At 42.5% G+C, this 19,440-nt stretch overlaps 1 protein-coding gene across 1 annotated transcript in view; it reads left to right on the forward strand.

Moving 5' to 3' along the window:
* The window catches only part of SUCLG2 (succinate-CoA ligase GDP-forming subunit beta), a 216,954-nt gene that overhangs the window by 182,134 nt on the left and 15,380 nt on the right, over window positions 1-19,440 (forward strand). Inside the window, exon 10 of the mRNA XM_035106696.3 lies at window positions 18,948-19,068. Coding sequence (XP_034962587.1) covers window positions 18,948-19,068 — 121 coding nt within the window. The remainder of the gene's footprint in view (window positions 1-18,947; window positions 19,069-19,440) is intronic.

The following is a 19,440-nucleotide window of genomic DNA, read 5'->3' on the forward strand; positions in this document are numbered from 1 at the left end:
ACATTAAAAGCCTCCCTGAACAGGGCTGCCTTCAGATGTCTCCTAAAAGTCTGGTAGTTGTTTTCCTCTTTGACATCTGATGGGACGGCGTTCCACAGGGCGGGCGCCACTACCGAGAAGGCCCTCTGCCTAGTTCCCTGCAACTTGGCTTCTCGCAACGAGGGAACCGCCAGAAGGCCCTCGGGGCTGGACCTCAGGACACCCTGCCAACCCCCCCCCCCCCGCCCTTCATCCAGCAGCAAAACAGCAGCAACCTATCTGCTGGGAAGCCAGCACAGCAGTTCCACCTTACCTGGTGAGACACTTCTGGTGGTTTGTGTTGCAGCAGGGCCATCCTCTCAACAGGTTTCCTGCAGCCACACAGTTGGCCTGACTACTTGGAAGTTTTTTTTTGGGGGGGGAGCGCAGAATGGTGACACTAGGCTTGCTTAAATCGACACATTTATTGTGCTAGCCTTGAAGTGATCTTGGCCACTTTAAAAATAGATTTCTAATATGGTTTTGACACATAAGCATTGAACTGAAGGTAAAATAAGATAAAAGTGAAAATATGGTATAATTACACTAAAAACCATTACTCGGCATAATAAAAAGAACAAAACCACTCTGAAATAACTGAGGAGAATAAATCCTTAAACTCTCAGGAAAACAGCTGGTTCCTTAACTGGTTCTTTCCATCTTCTGACACTTCCTTGCAGCTAAAGCATGTAGTGCTGTATGTCACAAATTGGTAAATATATTGTAACAGAAAACAGATAATTTCTTTATTAGAACAGGTTGTGAAACGAGATCAAATATTTCTCAAGAATAGTTCCTTTGGACCGTCAGATAAAGGGAATTCCAGTACACCAAGGATTGTATTCTCTGCCTGCTTCAAATTACAGATGCAAATATGTTTGGAGACAGGTATCTCTTTGTAGCTACCGTCCAATGTAGCAAAAGGCAAATCTGTAGGCATAATTCTAGAAAAGCCCTATGTAGGATGGAAACTATCAGTTCTTTTAGGTATCTAGATCTTTTGTTGTTCTTTTTTCAAAGAAGAGACTATACCATTGGGAAAATTTAGATTGTTGTCACAACCTCTCATCTTTCCCAGCTTGGTCTTCATGTCACCTGCCCCTTAGTTTTTCTATATCCAAGTGATCCCAAAACGCTTTGGGCAGATTATACAACTGCAACAAAACTGTGATAACGCCACTTGCTGCTTGAGAAAAAAGCAAGCTTGTTTTGTCAACTGTTTCATTTATTTGTATAAAAAATACATATTTCTATACTGCCAACTCATATAAAATATCAAGGCACTGCACATCAATATATACAAATGCAATAAAACACAAAAGGCTGTGAAAGCAATGCAAAATAATTGTTACAATGGCTGACTAATCCTGAGGAAAATATGAACAACCAAATAGGGCTGCCTGTATAAAACGGTCTTTAAGAGATTCCTGGAAGTGAGCAGCAAATCTCCGGTGGAAGAATGTTCCACAGCGCGAAACCAACAGCAAGACTCCTGGTTGGGCCTCTGTAACACAGGGAACAACCAGCAGTGTTAAGGCAATAGTTCTTAAACTTTTTTCTCTAGGTTAAAATTTCAGAAGATAAATTTGCTCACACCGCATTTTAAATTGATAAGAAATACGTTGGAAAACAAGAAGGAACAACTCCTAGCGTTGCTTGATTTATAACATAGAACACAGCTACTTTATAATATGATCATTGGACGTCCAGAAAGTAGAAAACAATGCAGCTATATAAGAATATGAATCATTCCCAAAATATAATGATAAGTGAGCCTCTTGAATATGTACCTTAAGTATGCATACAAACTCGGCGAGAGGTGTGAGCTTGCTTTTGCCAGGTGATCTCCTTTTATACTAGGTCTACAGTAATTTAAGACAAACAAGCTCTCGTCTCATCAGCGCAAATAAGCCTTTCTCTTCTCTGATCTTTCGTATTTGCCAATTGAAAATCCCTGCTCACAACAGTATGTTGTGGGGAACTGTAAAAGAATAGGCAGTGCTCTTAAAGAGAGGCACGGATACTATTTCTGGTTGTGTGTGTGTGTGTACTGTACTACACTACACTACACTGAAATGTTTAAACGTTTCTTTGATTGTCCTTGAATCTTCCTACCATGGCTTGCCATCCGCTTCTGCCACATCCATGTGGCGTACCACACCCTTTGACAACCTTGATGTATCAAGGGGACCAAGTTGTTTAGTGCTTTGTGTCTTACCACAAAAACCTTTAATTTGGCTAGTAGTATATAGGAGAGTGAAGGGACCCAGGTGGCGCTGTGGTTAAACCACTGAGCCTAGGGCTTGCTGATCAGAAGGTCGGCGGTTCAAATCTCTGTGACGGGGTGAGCTCCCGTTGCTCGGTCCCAGCTCCTGCCAACCTAGCAGTTCGAAAGCACGTCAAAATGCAAGTAGATAAATAGGAACCGCTACAGCGGGAAGGTAAACGGCGTTTCCATGTGCTGGTCTGGTTTGCCAGAAGCGGCTTTGTCATGCTGGCCACATGACCTGGAAGCTATATGCCGGCTCCCTCGGCCAATAATGCGAGATGAGCGCGCAACCCCAGAGTCGGTCACGACTGGACCTAATGGTCAGGGGTCCCTTTACCTTTATATAGGAGAGTATGCAATTAAGCAATGCTCTCACCCCTCAAAAGTGCATAAAATGAAGTTCTATGCCCTGTATAAGAGAGATGCACACTATAGTAGGCTATCTTTTGTGTACATGCAAAGAAGTCTGCTGAGTTGGATGGAGCAAGTCTCAGGTGTATATCCAGAGATCTGCATGTCATGTGCATCCAGCTCTTGAAACCTCTGTAATCATACAAGCCGAGTGATATGCCTGGAAAGAAGCACTGATGGGGGGCACAAGTACATAATGATGGTAATGTGCATCTTTATTGGAGCCATGCATTGCAGGTTAGGATATGTGTCTCAGTCCTTCTTGCTATGCAGATGGGCATACCTTACCCACATCTGATCTCTGGATCCATGTTCCTTTGTTGCATGCCACGCTTTGTTTGGGCTAATATACCAGGTACATAGCACATGTAAATGCGGACACCTTCATTTTTATGCTTGCTTCAGATTCGGACTAGAGCATTAAATCTGAAATGTGATTTGTTTTAAAGCTGCCCAGCAAATTTACAAATATTATAGCTTCAAATTGGCAGTGATAAAAGGACTTCAAACTCATTACCGAGCCTGTGAGCCATCTAGTTCATCCTATAATCTGAATTCCGAAGTTAGCACTTCAGTTGTATGAGCGTTATTACTGATCATTAATTTTTAAACTGTCACAGTTACTCAGGTTTTTTTTTTAAAAAAAATCAAATTAGTTTTATATAATCCTGCAGAAGATAAAAATGAACATTCATCTTCCCAAAACTTTGCTCACAATGGATGGCCTTTAATATACTCAGCAAGTAACCTGGCAGTCCCTGAAGATAACATTAAGGACAAAAGTTCTTCCCTAAGACCTTTTAAGTCTAAGTGGAAGTGAGCAAGGGACCATATTTACTGGGTATACTAAGATGCTTCATTATTATCCTACTCTGAAGTAACGTTTTGTCTGCTTTTCTTAGGAGTGTGTGTACTTTAATTATTTGCACATTCAACCCATGCTCTTGTCGGAAATTTGCACTGTCTTTGCTACTCACCCATCACTTTCCCCCTAACCCCACTTTAAACTTGCAAAGAGGACAATTGCAACACAAAGTTAGTGTCCTGTCCCAATGCCTTCTGAGTCTCCTGATCCCGCTATACTCCCACGTGGGCTAGAATCCCAACAAAATGCAACCAGAAGACCCATTCACTGCAATTTAGCATTCAAAAGGCAAAATTAATTCACCAAATGGCATCTGCATCCCAGATCTCCATTTTGAACAGCTATTAACCCTGACAAGTCTGTTAGAACTGCTCACCTCCCTAACCCACCCCAAAGACAACTTCCCCAGTGGCTATGCACAAGTAATAGCACTTCACTTCTGTGGGAGCCCAACAGACCGCTGAATCACAAAATCATAGAGTTGGAAGGGACCCAAGAGTCATCTAGTCCAACCCCCTGCAATGCAGAAATCTCAGCTAAAGCATCCATGACAGATGGCCATCCAGCCTCTGCTTTCAAACTTCCAAGGAAGGAGAGTCCACAACCTCCCTTCCACGGTCAAAGAGCTCTAACTGTCAGAAAGTTTCTCCATATGTTTAGTCGGAATCTCCTTTCTTGTAACTTGAAGCTATTGGGTTCAAGTCTACCCTCCAGGGCAGGAGAAAATGTTGTGGTTAGTCCATCTTCAATTTTCTCACTGCCACCATTAGGATTGCACCCTCAGCCAACAAAATCAAAAATACGTTTTTTAAAATTGCCACAATTAAAGTACCCTTTTTGATTACTATGTTCTCAAAAGACCCTTTTTTAATTATTTGCCAGGTGTAAATATTTGACATAACAGATGCAATTCACCACTCCTGACACTGTGTTTTTATATGTTTATTACTCTTATTATTAAGAATCCTTATTTCCAGAAGCGTCTGCCTATCAATTAAAAAGTGACTTGACCTAGATAGGAATTACTGAGAAGCTGCTTCCCCCCCCCTCCTGCACAGGGAATAAATGCCAAAGATGTTTCTCAGGTGACAAAATGCTGAAAATTCCCAAATCTCTCCTAGCTGGTGACTAACAGTTTCTTCGTCTGTTTTTATTCTGGTGGGTGGGTATCAAAAGGAAATGTTTTGACAGGTGCAGCAAGTGAAGGCAGCATATATTTGGGGAATGCTGTTTAGCAGGGCATGATGTTACTACAGGGTGAGATTTTGCTGTTCCCTTGTTGTATGTTGTATGTCCTTTTAAAGTATAGCACTTGCCCTGCGCCCTAAGGAAAATATGGAACTCTGCCTATAATAAGAGACAGCACTAAATGTCAGCCAAAAAGAGACGGAGAAAAATTCAACATTCTGTGTGGTTTTCAGAAGGTCGCAGCAGGAGTATGGAGAGAACAGGTTTTGCTTTCCAACCTATACATTAGCCCTCTTCAGTTTGGGTGTCCTGCACTTTGATACCTTGAGATCGGGAACCCTGATAAGACAGGGGTCTTTTCCACAAAGAGGATTGCAAGTCAGAATTTCCCTTCCAACCTTCCCCCATCAATGCAGCAAGGTCTGAACTGGAGCTAGCATGCAGTGGGTGGGGCTTACTTGTACACCTCTCCCCACTTTCAGCCCACACGGTTTCGGGAGAAGCAAGACTATACAGATAGACAACACCAGACTCTAGTACTCTGTAGAATAATCTCCATGCAGTCCTTGATGTGAGGGTCGACTTGGGTGAAGATTCATCATAATTACCATAGTTGCCTCCCCCTTCCAGCCACCGGCCCTCAATCCTTCACACAAGCCTCTCGGTCCTACTGCATAACATAATATACTGTTATAACACCACTTTAAATAGGTATGGCTCTCCCCACCTCTATATTATTGAGCTGTAGTTTGTTAAAGGTGCTGAGAATTGTTAGGAGACCCCCCACGCCAGCCCAGGCATCCCCGAACTCGGCCCTCCAGCCGTTTTGGGACTACACCTCCCACCATCCCTAGCTAACAGCACCAGTGGTCAGGGATGATGGAAACTGTAGTCCCAAAACAGCTGGATGGCCAAGTTTGGGGGTGCCTATCTTAGTCCCCTCACAGAGCTACAGTTCCCAGAATGGCTTAACGCTCAGTTCCTGAGAATGGTTGCTCTGTGAGGGGAAACTGGGGTCTCCTAATGACTCTTTAACACCCATAGCAAATGACAGCTCCCAGGATTCTTTTGGGGAAGCCATGACTGTTTAAAGTGGTGTTTTATTGCTTTAGTATGTGGCATAAATACAGGCAGCATTGGCCACTCTTTGGACAGAGTTGCTGAAGCGCTTCAGCCAAAATCCAAGCTGAGTAGGCCAAAACCTTCCGCTGAGAGAGCCAGTCACTGAGGCCTAGATTTACGCTTTCCTGAACCTAACTCACAGAGCCATCTTCAGAGAAGCAGCTGCAATTTTCAGTTCCTTGGAAGAAATTTACATTCTATGTCATGGTGATACATAACTCTTGCTAATTTGGAAGGTTGCGGTTGATTAAAATAGATCTTATTTCTTATATAAGATTCTTTTTTTGGCAGAAGAACTCCTCTAGTTTTGTTTTCGTTGGGCATTCTCTTGCCTTCAGAACATTCACACATACATGGGATTGTGTCATTTCAGAAGATTATCGAGTGGTTAAAGTTGCTGAGCCCCTTAGCTTTGCAACGCCACGTAGAACATGATGAGGTTGTACAGAAACGCGCTCTCTGTCACAGCGCATTGGTAAAACGCCGGAGAAATACACAACCTGTTGTGTCACATTGCTTAAATTATTAATCCTACGCTTGCTTTCTCCTCCACACCACCCGCTTTACTTCTCAGATCACTGCATAATTCTTGTTTTGTTATATGTCACTGGAGCTTTCGGTTCATTTTTAAAAGTGCCACGGACTAATTGCAGAGGAACATGCAGCGTGTTGTTGCTGCATTGGCTTAAATAATAAATAATTTGAGTCCTGCTTCATTATTGTTATTATTTTTCCTTAAAAAAAGAAATTCCCATTTTTCATACACCATAAAAATAAACACAAATTGAGATAGCTTCCTGAGATGTGAAGTGGTGTCCGCTCGATAAAACGGCATTAGGTATTCACCCTGTGCAGGAATGAATTTAGCGCTGCTGCATCTTATTTACCATCTATTTTCCGATGATTCAAGCCAAAGCTGTCCTGTAAACAAGGCACCACGTTAAGCCCTGCCAGTACCTGGGGTGTCTTACTAGAAAACGGAGATTGAAGCTGACGTGATGAGCAGCGCTGACAGGTGTCACTTGGCCACACACCATGTCTGTCCTGGACTTTATGATGGCAAGGAAGGATAGCCCTTTAGCCTTCCCCCCCCCCTACAGTAGCTGAAGCCTCGGGCAATTTGGCTGAAGGAAACTCTCCTTCAGCTGCTATCGCTGGAAGTCCTGCAACCAGCGTCCCAGCAGCCACAATTATATTGAGCATTCTAATCACTGCACTGATTATACCAATTATACGGTAGGATACTGATTATACCACACTGAGCGGGGACTGTGGCTCACATGCTAGTCAGTTCATTACGAGGTTTTTCCCTGATACGGTGGCCAAGTAGGAAAACAAGCTATTAATTCCTGAGCCTCTCCACATAACATGACCACTTTGGGCACAGGGAGGGCAAACTGGAAGGAAGAAGAAAACGTTTCAAGTTGATTCCGATTGAGAGCCAATCTAGGCAGTCATAGTGCCCAGGCCAGCTAACCCCTGCTATGGGATCTGATGGGTTCTCTTCAAGCCATCCTGGAAATAAGTGGCGCTTTTGACAGAAGCAACTCGTTTGCGTTATCTTTCCACTTCATTTGCCTGGACGGTGGATGCCAAGACATAACAGAGATGGGTTTTCATTTGCCCTGCCCTGGCAACGTCCTGGAATTGTTTAAATGCAGCTAAGAAAAAGAAAATCGAGCCAGCCCCTCAAAAAGTCATGAAATGGGAAAACAATGAATTATGATGACTTTGGTAGGGGCAAGCGTGATAAAATGGGGCTCCTTGCCATTTCATTCCTGTATTTGTTATTAAATTTTCAATCATAAGGGCAGAGAGAGTTGAGAGACTTACAGGTTTCTAACGAGACCCAACTTAGTATTCAGACATCTCCCCATCACCACTCTCTTTCCCTGCTGATGTCTTTAAGATTTTTTATTTTTTATTTAAATCAGTTAAAACACAACCATCTCCTTTATGAATCTCACCTGTAGAGGAATGGCTGCAGCCGAGTGATAGAGCACATACTTCCAGAAATTCCCAGATTTTATTCCTGAAATCTCCCAAGTACGGCTTGGAAGGTCCCCTGCTTGCAACTATGCAGAGATGCCGCCAGTCTGTGTAGGGTGCACAGTAGTCAGCTCAATAGGCCAATAGTTTGACTTGGCATAAGGCAGCACCCTATGAAATCCACTCTAGTGTAGTGGTCGAAGAAGAAGAGTTTTGATTTGATATCCCGCTTTATCACTACCCTAGGAGTCTCAAAGCGGCTAACAATCTCCTTTTCCCTTCCTCCCCCACAACAAACACTCTGTGAAGTGAGTGGGGCTGAGAGACATCAAAGAAGTGTGACTAGCCTAAGGTCACCCAGCAGCTGCATGTGGAGGAGCGGACACGCGAACCCGGTTCCCCAGATTACAAGTCTTAACCACTACACCACACATTGAAGTCACTCAGCCCCTTAGCTTTGAACCTGGGAGGTCAGTGTTCAACTCCCCACTCAGCCACGAAGTTCACTGGATGACTTTAGGTCAGTCACTGTCTCAACCTAACCAGCTCACACAGTTGTTCTGAGCACATCCACACTACAGACCTGAACTTTCACATGGAGTGCACCCCCTTACAAAACAAATTGATCCCCATTTCCCCGGGCACAGGAACCATCCACCCACAGAACCTCCCATTTTGCTAGAATTAAGCTTTAGTTTACTAGCCATCATTGAACCCATTATTGAAACCAGGTGCTGGATTAAATACATCCATCTCATCACCTGATTCTGATGACAAGGAGAAATATGTGAATGTCGCCTGCTTATTGTTGGCCCCAAGTCCCCCGATGATCTTGCCCAGCGGTTTCACATAGATATGACAAAGCAAATAGAACAGGGTGGAACTCCTGAATTTTGTAGAGATGGGGCCTAGCAGTAGTCCCCTAGTCCTGCCTCCTGTTGATGGTCCTGCAACTAAGAGCAGAACATCCCCCAGCCCACAGAACCAGTTCAAAGGGATACTTCATCAAAGGCATCACAAGGGAACGAGGGAAAGGTCACAGCTGTGTGGTAGAGCACATGCTCAGCATCAGAAAAAGGTCCATGTTTCGACCCCTGGCAACTCCAGGAAGGGCCAGGAGAGACCCCCTGCCTGAAACCATGGAGAGGCATTGTCAATCAGTGTTGACAATACTAGACTAGATGAACCAATTGTCCTATTCAGTGTAAGACAACTTCCTGTGTTCTTAAAAGAGTCGCACCAGTTAGCTAGTTAAATTTGGCCCAGGGTGGCTAATTTTAACTACCCTCCTTAGGCTGACGGGAGAGGTGGTCATATTAAATTACCTTGCATGTTTACTTTCCTTGGATTTTGAAAAATCCACACCCCAAAGTATTGAAACAAACTACTGTTTTTGGGTCTTTTGCTTTCTAAAGCCCCCATTGCATTTTTATTTTCCCTTCCCATTCTGAATTTCTACTGTCCTCTAGTGGAAGTCTGAAGCAATTGTTATAGTTACATTATCTTAAAATCTCTCCATGTTCATCCCAAAGAGACGCTGGGACTTATTTCTAACAGAGTCGCCGAAGAGACCTCCGCACAGATTTTAGCCCTTCTATGGCTGATGCAAAAGTTCACGGCAACAACACCCAGATACTCAAAAACGTTCCTTAGTTCCCGTGTTAAATTGGCTTCTCCTGTGCCTGGGAAAACTGTGACAGTAACATCTTTGTGAAATAATCGGAAGGGAAATGCTCTCTTTAACAACAGGATTTTGGGTACCACTGCAGCCAATGAAAGGGTTAAGCGGAGCTTGTTTGCCTTGGGAAGGAGGAGTGTTCAACAAATGCATTGAGCTACCTGCAGGTGTAAAAAGGTTTTGTCAGATTTCAATCACATCAGGCTTGAGGCAAGCTCTCTGCCAATATGTAGCTTTTAATTCACTGCAGACACGGCTTTACTGACAGTTACTGAGCTGCTTGTTTCAGCTAAAATAAATGGATCAAGCTACAGAGCAACAGATTACAGCAAGGTCAGACAGCGATATCAGTAATTTTAGAATATTGTTTATAACAGATTTTTTTCTCCTCTCCCTGTGCTGGTGTTTTCTGATGGAGACATCTGACACCAGCAGCAGATGAAAAACTAACCCAGAAGATTAGGTTTTCCTACTGCTGCAAGATTAGATAACATTTAATTTGTCTTCAATAGAAGCATCTCATAAAGAGAACATTAGCAGCAGCTTTGATTCTTGGGATCTAAGGACTCCTGTTAATTAGCCCCCTCAATTACATACTCGGTGTGTGAGAGAGAGAAAGGGAGACTGGGACTTGTTTTTAAAATTATTTCCCCACTTTATATTGAGAAGACCCATTGTGTTTTGGAGAGGTCTTTATTTTGAATTAACATGTGCCTATAAAAGTATCAGAAAGTACATTTGCAATCTCTCATTTTAAGTCAACATTTGTGCTGCCTTATGAATTGATAAGTGTTTCTGGCATTCTGGTCCAGAAGCAGCTGGGGTTGTTTTTCTCACGGCGATACCAATTTCTGCTCTTCGTCCTGTGCTGCTAATAATAAATGTATGCCGAGGCTATGAAGGTGTAATATGCACACCATTGTATTGTCCAGTGCTTTCTAAGAGGGTCCATATTTGAGAAGCCATTTTGAAAACTCCTATACTGGCATGCACAAATACTTTTAGCCACTGTGTGCAATATTCATTTTGCTGATGTAGGATTCAAAGGATACCTGTGATAGGTGAGATTCTTGCTGCGTCAAACAGCTAGACTGCATATAGATTTATAGATGTGTTCTCCGCGTGTGGTAAGGCTTTTCGTTTGTTTGTTTGTTTGTTTGTTTGTTTGTTTGTTTTCCTTTTGAAACACATAGATACTTTAGTAGATTTTGCCTAGTTCAGAGTGACTGTGTGTATAGAGGCCATTGTAGACATGGCAACAGCAGCCATGTTTGTTGTTCACCTCCTTATGTGAATGTCTAAAGCAGGAGGTGGGAGCCTCTGATTCTAATATTAAAAGGGAGCTTTGGGTGAGCAGAGATGTATTCTCCCCTCTTCCTGACTTCCAACTGCCCATTGGACATCATTTGCTCCCTGACATGTCCAGAGCCATGCCCAGGCTCAGCAATGGAGTGGCAGACTGAGATAGGCAATGAGGTTTGATCTCCTTGCAGTCCATGGGACTCTCAAGAGTCTCCTCCAGCACCATAATTCAAAAGCATCAATTCTTCGGCGATCAGCCTTCTTTATGGTCCAGCTCTCACTTCCATACATCACTACTGGGAAAACCATAGCTTTAACTATACGGATCTTTGTCAGCAAGGTGATGTCTCTGCTTTTTAAGATGCTGTCTAGGTTTGTCATCACTTTTCTCCCAAGAAGCAGGCGTCTTTTAATTTCGTGACTGCTGTCACCATCTGCAGTGATCAAGGAGCCCAAGAAAGTAAAACCTCTCACTGCCTCCATTTTTTCCCCTTCTATTTGCCAGGAGGTGATGGGACCAGTGGCCATGATCTTGGTCTTTTTGATGTTGAGCTTCAGACCATATTTTGCGCTCTCCTCTTTCACCCTCATTAAAAGGTTCTTTAATTCCTCCTCACTTTCTGCCATCAAGGTTGTGTCATCTGCATATCTGAGGTTGTTGATACTTTTTCCGGCAATCTTAATTCCGGCTTGGGATTCATCTACTCCAGCCTTTCACATGATGAATTCTGCATATAAGTTAAATAAGCAGGCAGACAATATACAACCTTGTCGTACTCCTTTCTTTCTTGCAAGGCACAAATGTGTTGACAATAAGCATGTGTTGTCTTGTCTTGGTGGGGTAGCAATCCATGGAACTACTCCATTGCTCCTCTCCCTGACCATGGACTCTTTAAACTTGGGCTATTGCTCCCAGCTCCATCTCTCTGTTCCAAGAGTTGAGGGAGGCAGTTGAGGTGTTAGACAGGTTTTTAAGGGGTGTGGTGGACTAAATGTAGGCCAAGAAATTGCAGCTGAATCCTGAAAAGACAGATTTTATGTGTCCCAAGTTCTCAAGTCTGGGTGGTGAGAGATGGCCTGTCATAGAAGGAGCAGGCCTGAGGTTGCTCCTGGATCTAGCCCTGCCCCTAGAAGCTCAGATGGCCCCAGTACCCTTTTCCAGCTAGGAACACCTTTGCCCAGCGTTGGCTGGCTCACCAGCTATGGTCCCTTTGGGACAGAAATTACTTGGCCACTGTATTCCATGCTCTGATAACTTCCAGACTGGATTATTGCAATGGGGCTGTCTCAGAGCTTTTACTGTTCCAAAATGCAGCAACCAAATTATTAAAAAAACAGCTCTGCATTAGTTGCCAGTTTGTTTTCAGGCCCAATTCAAGGTGCTTACATTAGTGTTTAAAGCCCTAAATGACTTGTGCCTCAAATATCTGAAAGACAGCCTCCTTCCCTACAGAGCTTCATACTTGTTAAGATCAGCAGAGTGGGTGCTTCTCTTCTTAGTTCCATCACCCCCCCCCCCCCCGAAACAAGAGGAAGTAGTGGGGTGGCCTGGGAAAGGGCATTCTCTGTGGCAGCCCCTAAGTTGTAGAACTCCCCACAGAGGTGTGTCTGGCACCTTCATTATACAGCTTCTGGCCAATGCTGAAGACACATCTCTTTACCCTGGCCTTTGACGCTTGGGATGTATGCTTTTAGGATCTATTCTTGTTATGATTGCAATTAGTTTTATACTGTTTTTACTGTCGCATAGGAACCTAGGGTGAAGGGTGGATATTTAACGAACCCAATTAACTAATATGAAGATGATAGGCAGAGGTTTGGCTCCCTTCACCCACGCACCCCTTAGGATGAAATTGTAGCCCACCCCACGTGAAAGACCCATGGACAAACAAACACAACTGGTACCACCATCACCTATATTGCCATCATTTGGTGTTGTCATCCATAGATTTGCCTCTTTTGCTGGTTAACCCTGACTGCACATCATTTGTAAATGAGTAAACTACTTTTCCTGTTGTTGTTGTTTAAAACCATTTGTGTATCCATTAGAGAACTTAGCCACTAATCCATATATGAACCTAGCATTAGGTGCAGACATCTGCTTTGAGAAAAATCTGTGAGTTTTAATTCGGGTTCCAAATCCTCCTGTACCAGATGCAAGGCCCTGCTATCCCTTGATTTTTTTCTTGTTTTGAGCCACCGGTGAACTTTATTATAGGTTTACCTATGGATAATAATAATAATAATAATAATAATAATAATAATAATAATAATAAAATATTATTTTAGAATAATAATATGCTGCCTGTTCAACCGCTCACAGGTTGAAATGGCCTTTCATTTTATTTTGCTGTTTATCAGGGGGTTACGGAATGCATAATATATTCTCTTATGAGATGGTTTCCTAGTTGACCTTCAGAGACCATTCTGAATATCTTTCTTGAGGGGACCAATACCGGTACATTCACAATCAAACAGGTGGCAAAATATCTGAATGTAGTTGTGTTTGTCTCTGTGACAGTTGATCCTCAGGTTGTCTTTTAAAACAAAATAACCTCCTTCTGACGCTGTGGTTTTGTACAGTGGACCCTCGAGTTACGTACAGCTCTGGAGACGTAATTTTCAGGTTGCGAACGCGGCAACCTTCCGGGTTTCGCCGTGCATGCGCAGAAGCGCTCTATTGTGTCGCGCACATGCGCAAAAGCGACACCTCCAGTTATGGACTTTTCAGGTTAAGTACGGACCCCTGGAACTAATTTAATTCTTATCCGGAGGGTCCACTGTACTTCATATTTTGTATATTGGTTGGTAATAAGCCATAATACGCTCTTGACAGGATTAATAAATTAACAATAAGCAGGCACTTTGTGGCAACTAGTTTATGAAGAATGGGTCCTGAAGGCAACTCAGTAAGGGTGTAAATGTGATTGGCTAATGTGAATGAATTGCATGGAGGTCCTTGTTCCAGGCAGGCAGGAAGTTAACCGGCCCCCTTCTTAACCCCCTAGGGTTCTGGCTGCTAAACGTCATTCTCGACTTGCAGATACCAGAGATGAACAGGATTCTGTGAGCAGCTTGTGAGAGGCTGTTGTAAAATGCTGACAGTCCTCATGAAGCACCTATTTCCCAACATTAATCCTTCGTATTGATGAGTGGTGCATTGGCCATAGCAGTGGATGTCTTTACATATTAGCATTAGCTGTTGCCGTCGGCCGTGGCTTCCCTTTGATGGATATTTCATGTCTGCTGAGTCAGTAAAAGCAAACAGTTACCGGACAAAGATGCTTGCATCTATACTTCCTACTAAAAGGCTACCTGAGAGATAAAGCTCTGCCTTGCAAGGCATGAAGCAAGGTGGAAATGTTAATCATTAATATGCCATTCGAGGAAATCGCTCTCTTCTGCAGGCAGGGTACTCTGTCCTCTGTGCACATTTTATGTTCTGTGTCCTCAGATGCTGGGTATGTTAATGAAGACTTGTTTGCAATATGCAGTGGGTGGTTTTTCTTTTTCCCCACTGAGCACATTTTCAGTCTCCTTCCTTCTTCTGTGAACACAAAAATACCAGAACGAACCCCTTCATCAGAATGCATTGCCAGAATGTTAAAAACTGCAAAATCCATTTAGGGCAGCAAAGAAATGATAAACAATGTTCACCAATTTTCAGCAGAGTTTGTAACAGAATCTCTTGGCTGTCTAAACCGGTCTTTTGGCTTTTTTATAAAACTATAATAAAGCCCATGATTAAATTCTCCACCTGATTCAGTTTCCTACTGATTGAACTCATTCAGGCTCCTCTCTAATTTAGCTGATTTTATTTATATTATTGTTGTCATTATTAAAGCCAGGCACACATAACATTGGTTATCCAGTGCTGAATTTAATTTTCTTCCAAAATACTCTTCTTCTTCTTCTTCTTCTTCTTCTTCTTCTTCTTCTTCTTCTTCTTCTTCTTCTTCTTCTTCTTCTTCTTCTTCTTCTTCTTCTTCATGTGGCTGGCAATGGAGCTGATTAGAATTCAGCTTGATAACTGAAAAGACAGATTTTTAAATGAGAGTGCCTGCATTAGGAATTTAAGTGTCTATATTGGGCATAAAATCCTTTTCCTTATCTTTAATGATGTAAACACGCTTTCTTAAGTGGATCTGTCATGTAGCTGGTCCAGTCCCCCAATGTTAGGAACACGTTAGAGGGAAAAAGTTAGGAGGTTTTCAGTTGTGTTAGCAACAGAGCTCATGTTCGGTGGATGCATTTTAGAATATCACGACTGAGTTATGTGCGCACACACACTTCTTTCCCCCCCCCTTCCTTTCCTCAAGCTCAATAGAACACTTCCTGGTTCATCATGAGAGTTGGCTCAGAAGATTTGCTCCAACCAATTCGCCAGTTCAGATATCGTAGCAAACTTTGACAAACCAGGAAGATTTCTGTTAATGGGAGGAGGAAAGGGAAGGATAAAGCATGTGTGCGCACAGCTTACTCTCACTCTTCCAAGTCATGGTTTGGATGAGGCATCCCCAAACTCAGCCCTCCAGATGTTTTGGGACTACAACTCCCATGATCCCTAGCTAACAGGACCCCAGTGGTCAGGGATGATGGGAATTGTAGTCCCAAAACAGCTGGAGGGCTGAGTTTGGGGATGCCTGGTTTGGATGATCAGATAATGTGATGTTTGAATACATCTCTGCTGGCGTGTTAGTTAAACCAGAAGGTTTTGAACATGCATATGCTGCTGGAAATCACATTTCATTCCTCTCTTTTGTCTGTAGTGTATGATAGAAGTTTACTTGTCCACATCGGTTGCCCCTCACAACCAGAGACGTGGGCAGTGGAGATGGAGAAATGCAGAGCATTGTGACATCACAATGCCTGGCAAGCTCTGCTGGTTCTTACAAAGAGAAGTTAAACACATAGCTGAAAACTGCAACTGTGTGCTTATTACAGTTTCTCATTCAGAATATTATTATTATTTTATTTTAATTTATACCCTGCTTTTTCCCCTGACGCAAGGCAGCTTGCAGATTAAATATGAGCTGCTACAAATATAGAAAAAACACAATCATTTGAAACAATTAAACATTGATAGAATCAAAACTATCTCCGAAAATAAGCCATACCCCGAAAATAAGCCATAGTGGTAGGCAGTTTAACCTTGTAGGTTAAACTGTACCATACTTAATTAAAAAAAATAAGACATCCTCTGAAAATAAGCCGCCGTGTGTTTTTTGAGGAAAAATAAATATAAGACGGTGTCTTATTTTTGGAGAAACACGGTAGCAATGAATACAATAAAAGCAGCATGGCACCAGCCCTTAAAGCAGTCAATTCCCAAAAGCCTGTTGGAACAACAAATTCTTCACCTGCCGATGAAAGGACAACAAGGAGAGAGCCAGTCTAGCTTCTCTAGGGGAGTTCCAAAGTCTGGGAGCAGCCACCAAGAAGGCCCTTTTAACTTCTATATATTTGAAAGCCTATATGCAAAGCCTGCGCCTTTGTTCATTGCTCTTCCATGGACTTGGTGAAGTCTCTTTGCTTCCAACTGTGCCAGAGTAAAAGGGATTATGGTCCGACTCCAAGGCGAAATATGTTATCTGAGGAGAAATGGGAAGGTGGGATTAGTTTATGTTGCCGAAGGTCAAGGAATTGAATCTTTTCTAATTAAAGTGGTTCCCAACAGTGGTAGCTTCAGCTCCATCTATCTCTGGATTATTTGTTTTCATTTTCTGAAGAAGCTATATAAAAGGTTTTCAGGTTTTTCCATCTCAAACGTGAGATTAAGAAGCAAGTCTTTTCTTCCCTTTAAATGAAAGGTCAAAATCAGCAGAGACAGCTATTCATAGTGCATTCTTATCCTTAATAAATCCCATCACACACATTTTGTCTTATGTGGCTCCAATCACTTATTTCTTGACTAGGGGAGCTTCGCTGTGGTAATCCTTCTATGCCATCAAGTGTGGTATTCAATGCAGTATTTAGCAGGGAAATGTAAAAGCAAGATCTAAACTATTCTAGACTGCAAGGGAAGCACAAAAAGAATATAGTAAAAATTAGCTGAAAAGGAAGTTAATGAGAAGATACCAGTGCCATCCTGATCGTATTAAAATGACACTAAGTTTAGCATTCCCTTGTGCTCTTAATTCTGCATGTGCTTATCCTAAACCAGGGGGTCCCAAACTAAGGCCCCAGGGCCGGATGCGGCCCAATCGCCTTCTAAATCTGGCCCACGGACGGTCCGGAAATAAGCATGTTTTTACATGAGTAGAATGTGTCCTTTTATTTAAAATGCATCTCAGGGTTATTTGTGGGGCCTGCCTGGTGTTTCTACATGAGTAGAATGTGTCCTTTTACAGTGGTGCCTCGCAAGACGAATTTAATTCGTTCCGCGAGTCAATTTGTTTTGGGAAAAAATTGTCTTGCAAATCGTGGTTTCCCATAGGAATGCATTGAAATTTATTTTTTTGCCCATAGGAACGCGTTAATTAAATTTCAATGCATTCCTATGGGAAACCGCGATTTGCAAGACGAATTTTTTGCAAAAGAATTGAAGAAGAATAAGCATTTTTAAAGGGGGGGGAGTTTACAAAATAGAGCCATTGCAGGGGACATCGCTGCTGCTCACTAATCGTGGCATACATTATCCAGCAGTTGTCCATGACACTTGCGCAATCTCATTCCACAAAGCAATCACAATAAGCAGTAGATGGCAAAACCTTTGGGAAAGTTTTGCATTTTCGCAGGTACTATATACTATGTTTCTAACTGCTGGGTATGCAAATCTCCCAGTAACAGGAGTGCGACCTATAGGTGCATATTCTGCAACAAACGAGAAAATTATGCAGATTACCAAAACGGATGGCACTGAAGGCCTCTTCAGAACCTATTTATACAGGGCAATCTTAAGTCAGAAGGTCTGGCTGAGTCACTAATCACCATTCTCAAAGCTCAGCCTATATACTATATGTTTCAAAGTACTTCAGTCCATTACCTTATGCATTTTCAACACATACTGATGTTTGTCAATATTACCACAATTTTATTCATGGGAAATTACATCTGAAATTATCTGGCTTTCCCACAGCTACTCAGTGTGCCCACTTCTGAACCCAGAACTCAAACATTTCAAGGCTTTGTAAAACCAAAAACCCAGACCTTTCACATCAAGAGTATGCCAGCTGGTCCCTAATACGCAATCTGAAAGATGTCCTTCAATTTTAAGTCAAGCGGTAAAAGCCAGTGAAGTTCTCTGATACTCAGATATAAGCTTTTGGAGCTCATAAAGCTCTCCTTAAAGAAAAGGGAAGCTTTTCCAGCTCAGTTTTTAATGCAAGCTAAAAAAGAATTCCTGGCTTGCCTGCTCAACTCTCAATAGCCCTCCCCACTTCCCTTCCAGTTAAAGATGCCAGACCAGTTCTTACAAGCCACACTCAGGGGAAAAAAACTCAGGTGCTTGTTAAAGCTTGCCTCTCAATAGGACCTGGAAAGTAATCGCTGCCTTCCCCTATGCAGTGTAACAGAGCTGTGTTCTGTTTACATTCCTTCAAGCAGGAGTGGCTAACCTATGTCCCCTGCAGTATTGTTGGACTCCAAATCCCATCAGTCCCAGCCAAAATGGCCAGTGGTCGGGGATAATGGAATTTGTAGTCCAGCAACATCTGGAGGGACATAGGTTCCCCATCCCTGCAATAGGGAAAGAGAAGAGAAGAGGAAGTGATCTATCTTTTTTACTCCAAAAGCAAAAGTAGCTTTTGAGAACTGTAGTTTTTCCCAAGGCCAGTTTGGTGGCAAATAGGACAAAGGGTGAGGACAACTTCTGAAGTCTAAATTGGCTCAAAAAATAAGCTTCTGACTTTTGAGAAAGCAACCGAACTTCTGTCTAATCCAATCCAATTCAGACTGTGGGGAGTTCACCCATTACTGCATAATATTGAGGAATCTACATTAACTTTTCCAGCAGACTATATGTTGAATCTTACAGGCTTCCACTGGCTCAGGTCATATCCATCCACTTCTAGTAGTAGCTGCATCTACTGCTACGGCCTTATGCCTCCATTTTAAAAGGCACATGTTTTAACAAATTTGACAGTATGTTTCTTTTTCTCCCCCAGGTTGAAGCAATTCTGGTCAATATTTTTGGTGGGATTGTCAACTGTGCCATTATAGCCAACGGCATCACCAAAGCCTGCCGAGAGCTTGAACTGAAAGTGCCTCTAGTGGTCAGACTTGAAGGTAAGTTTGAAATCTACAACATTCCTTTGCATCCGTTGACCTTTTTATTATTATTTTATAGATTATTGTATTTTAATGTTCTGTAGGAAGCCACCCAGAGTGGCTGGGGAAACCCAGCCAGATGGGCTGGGTATAAATATTATTATTATTATTATTATTATTATACCACACATTCAGTTCTGACTCTAATTCAGTGGTTCAGAAAGGAGCAACATTCAGAAACCTCAGGGTCTCAGTTTGATTCAGAAGAAAAGAAACTTCACGCTTCCCCCATTCACTATTGCCCATAACTTATTTCTGTTTAACAGAAGTGGATAAAATTTGCAAGCATTTTAGCCCTTCTGAGTGGATAAGTTTTGACAAATTACTGAA

This window comes from Zootoca vivipara, chromosome 2 (assembly GCF_965207765.1).
Source record: "Zootoca vivipara chromosome 2, rZooViv2.hap1.1, whole genome shotgun sequence".
Taxonomy (NCBI): domain Eukaryota; kingdom Metazoa; phylum Chordata; class Lepidosauria; order Squamata; family Lacertidae; genus Zootoca; species Zootoca vivipara.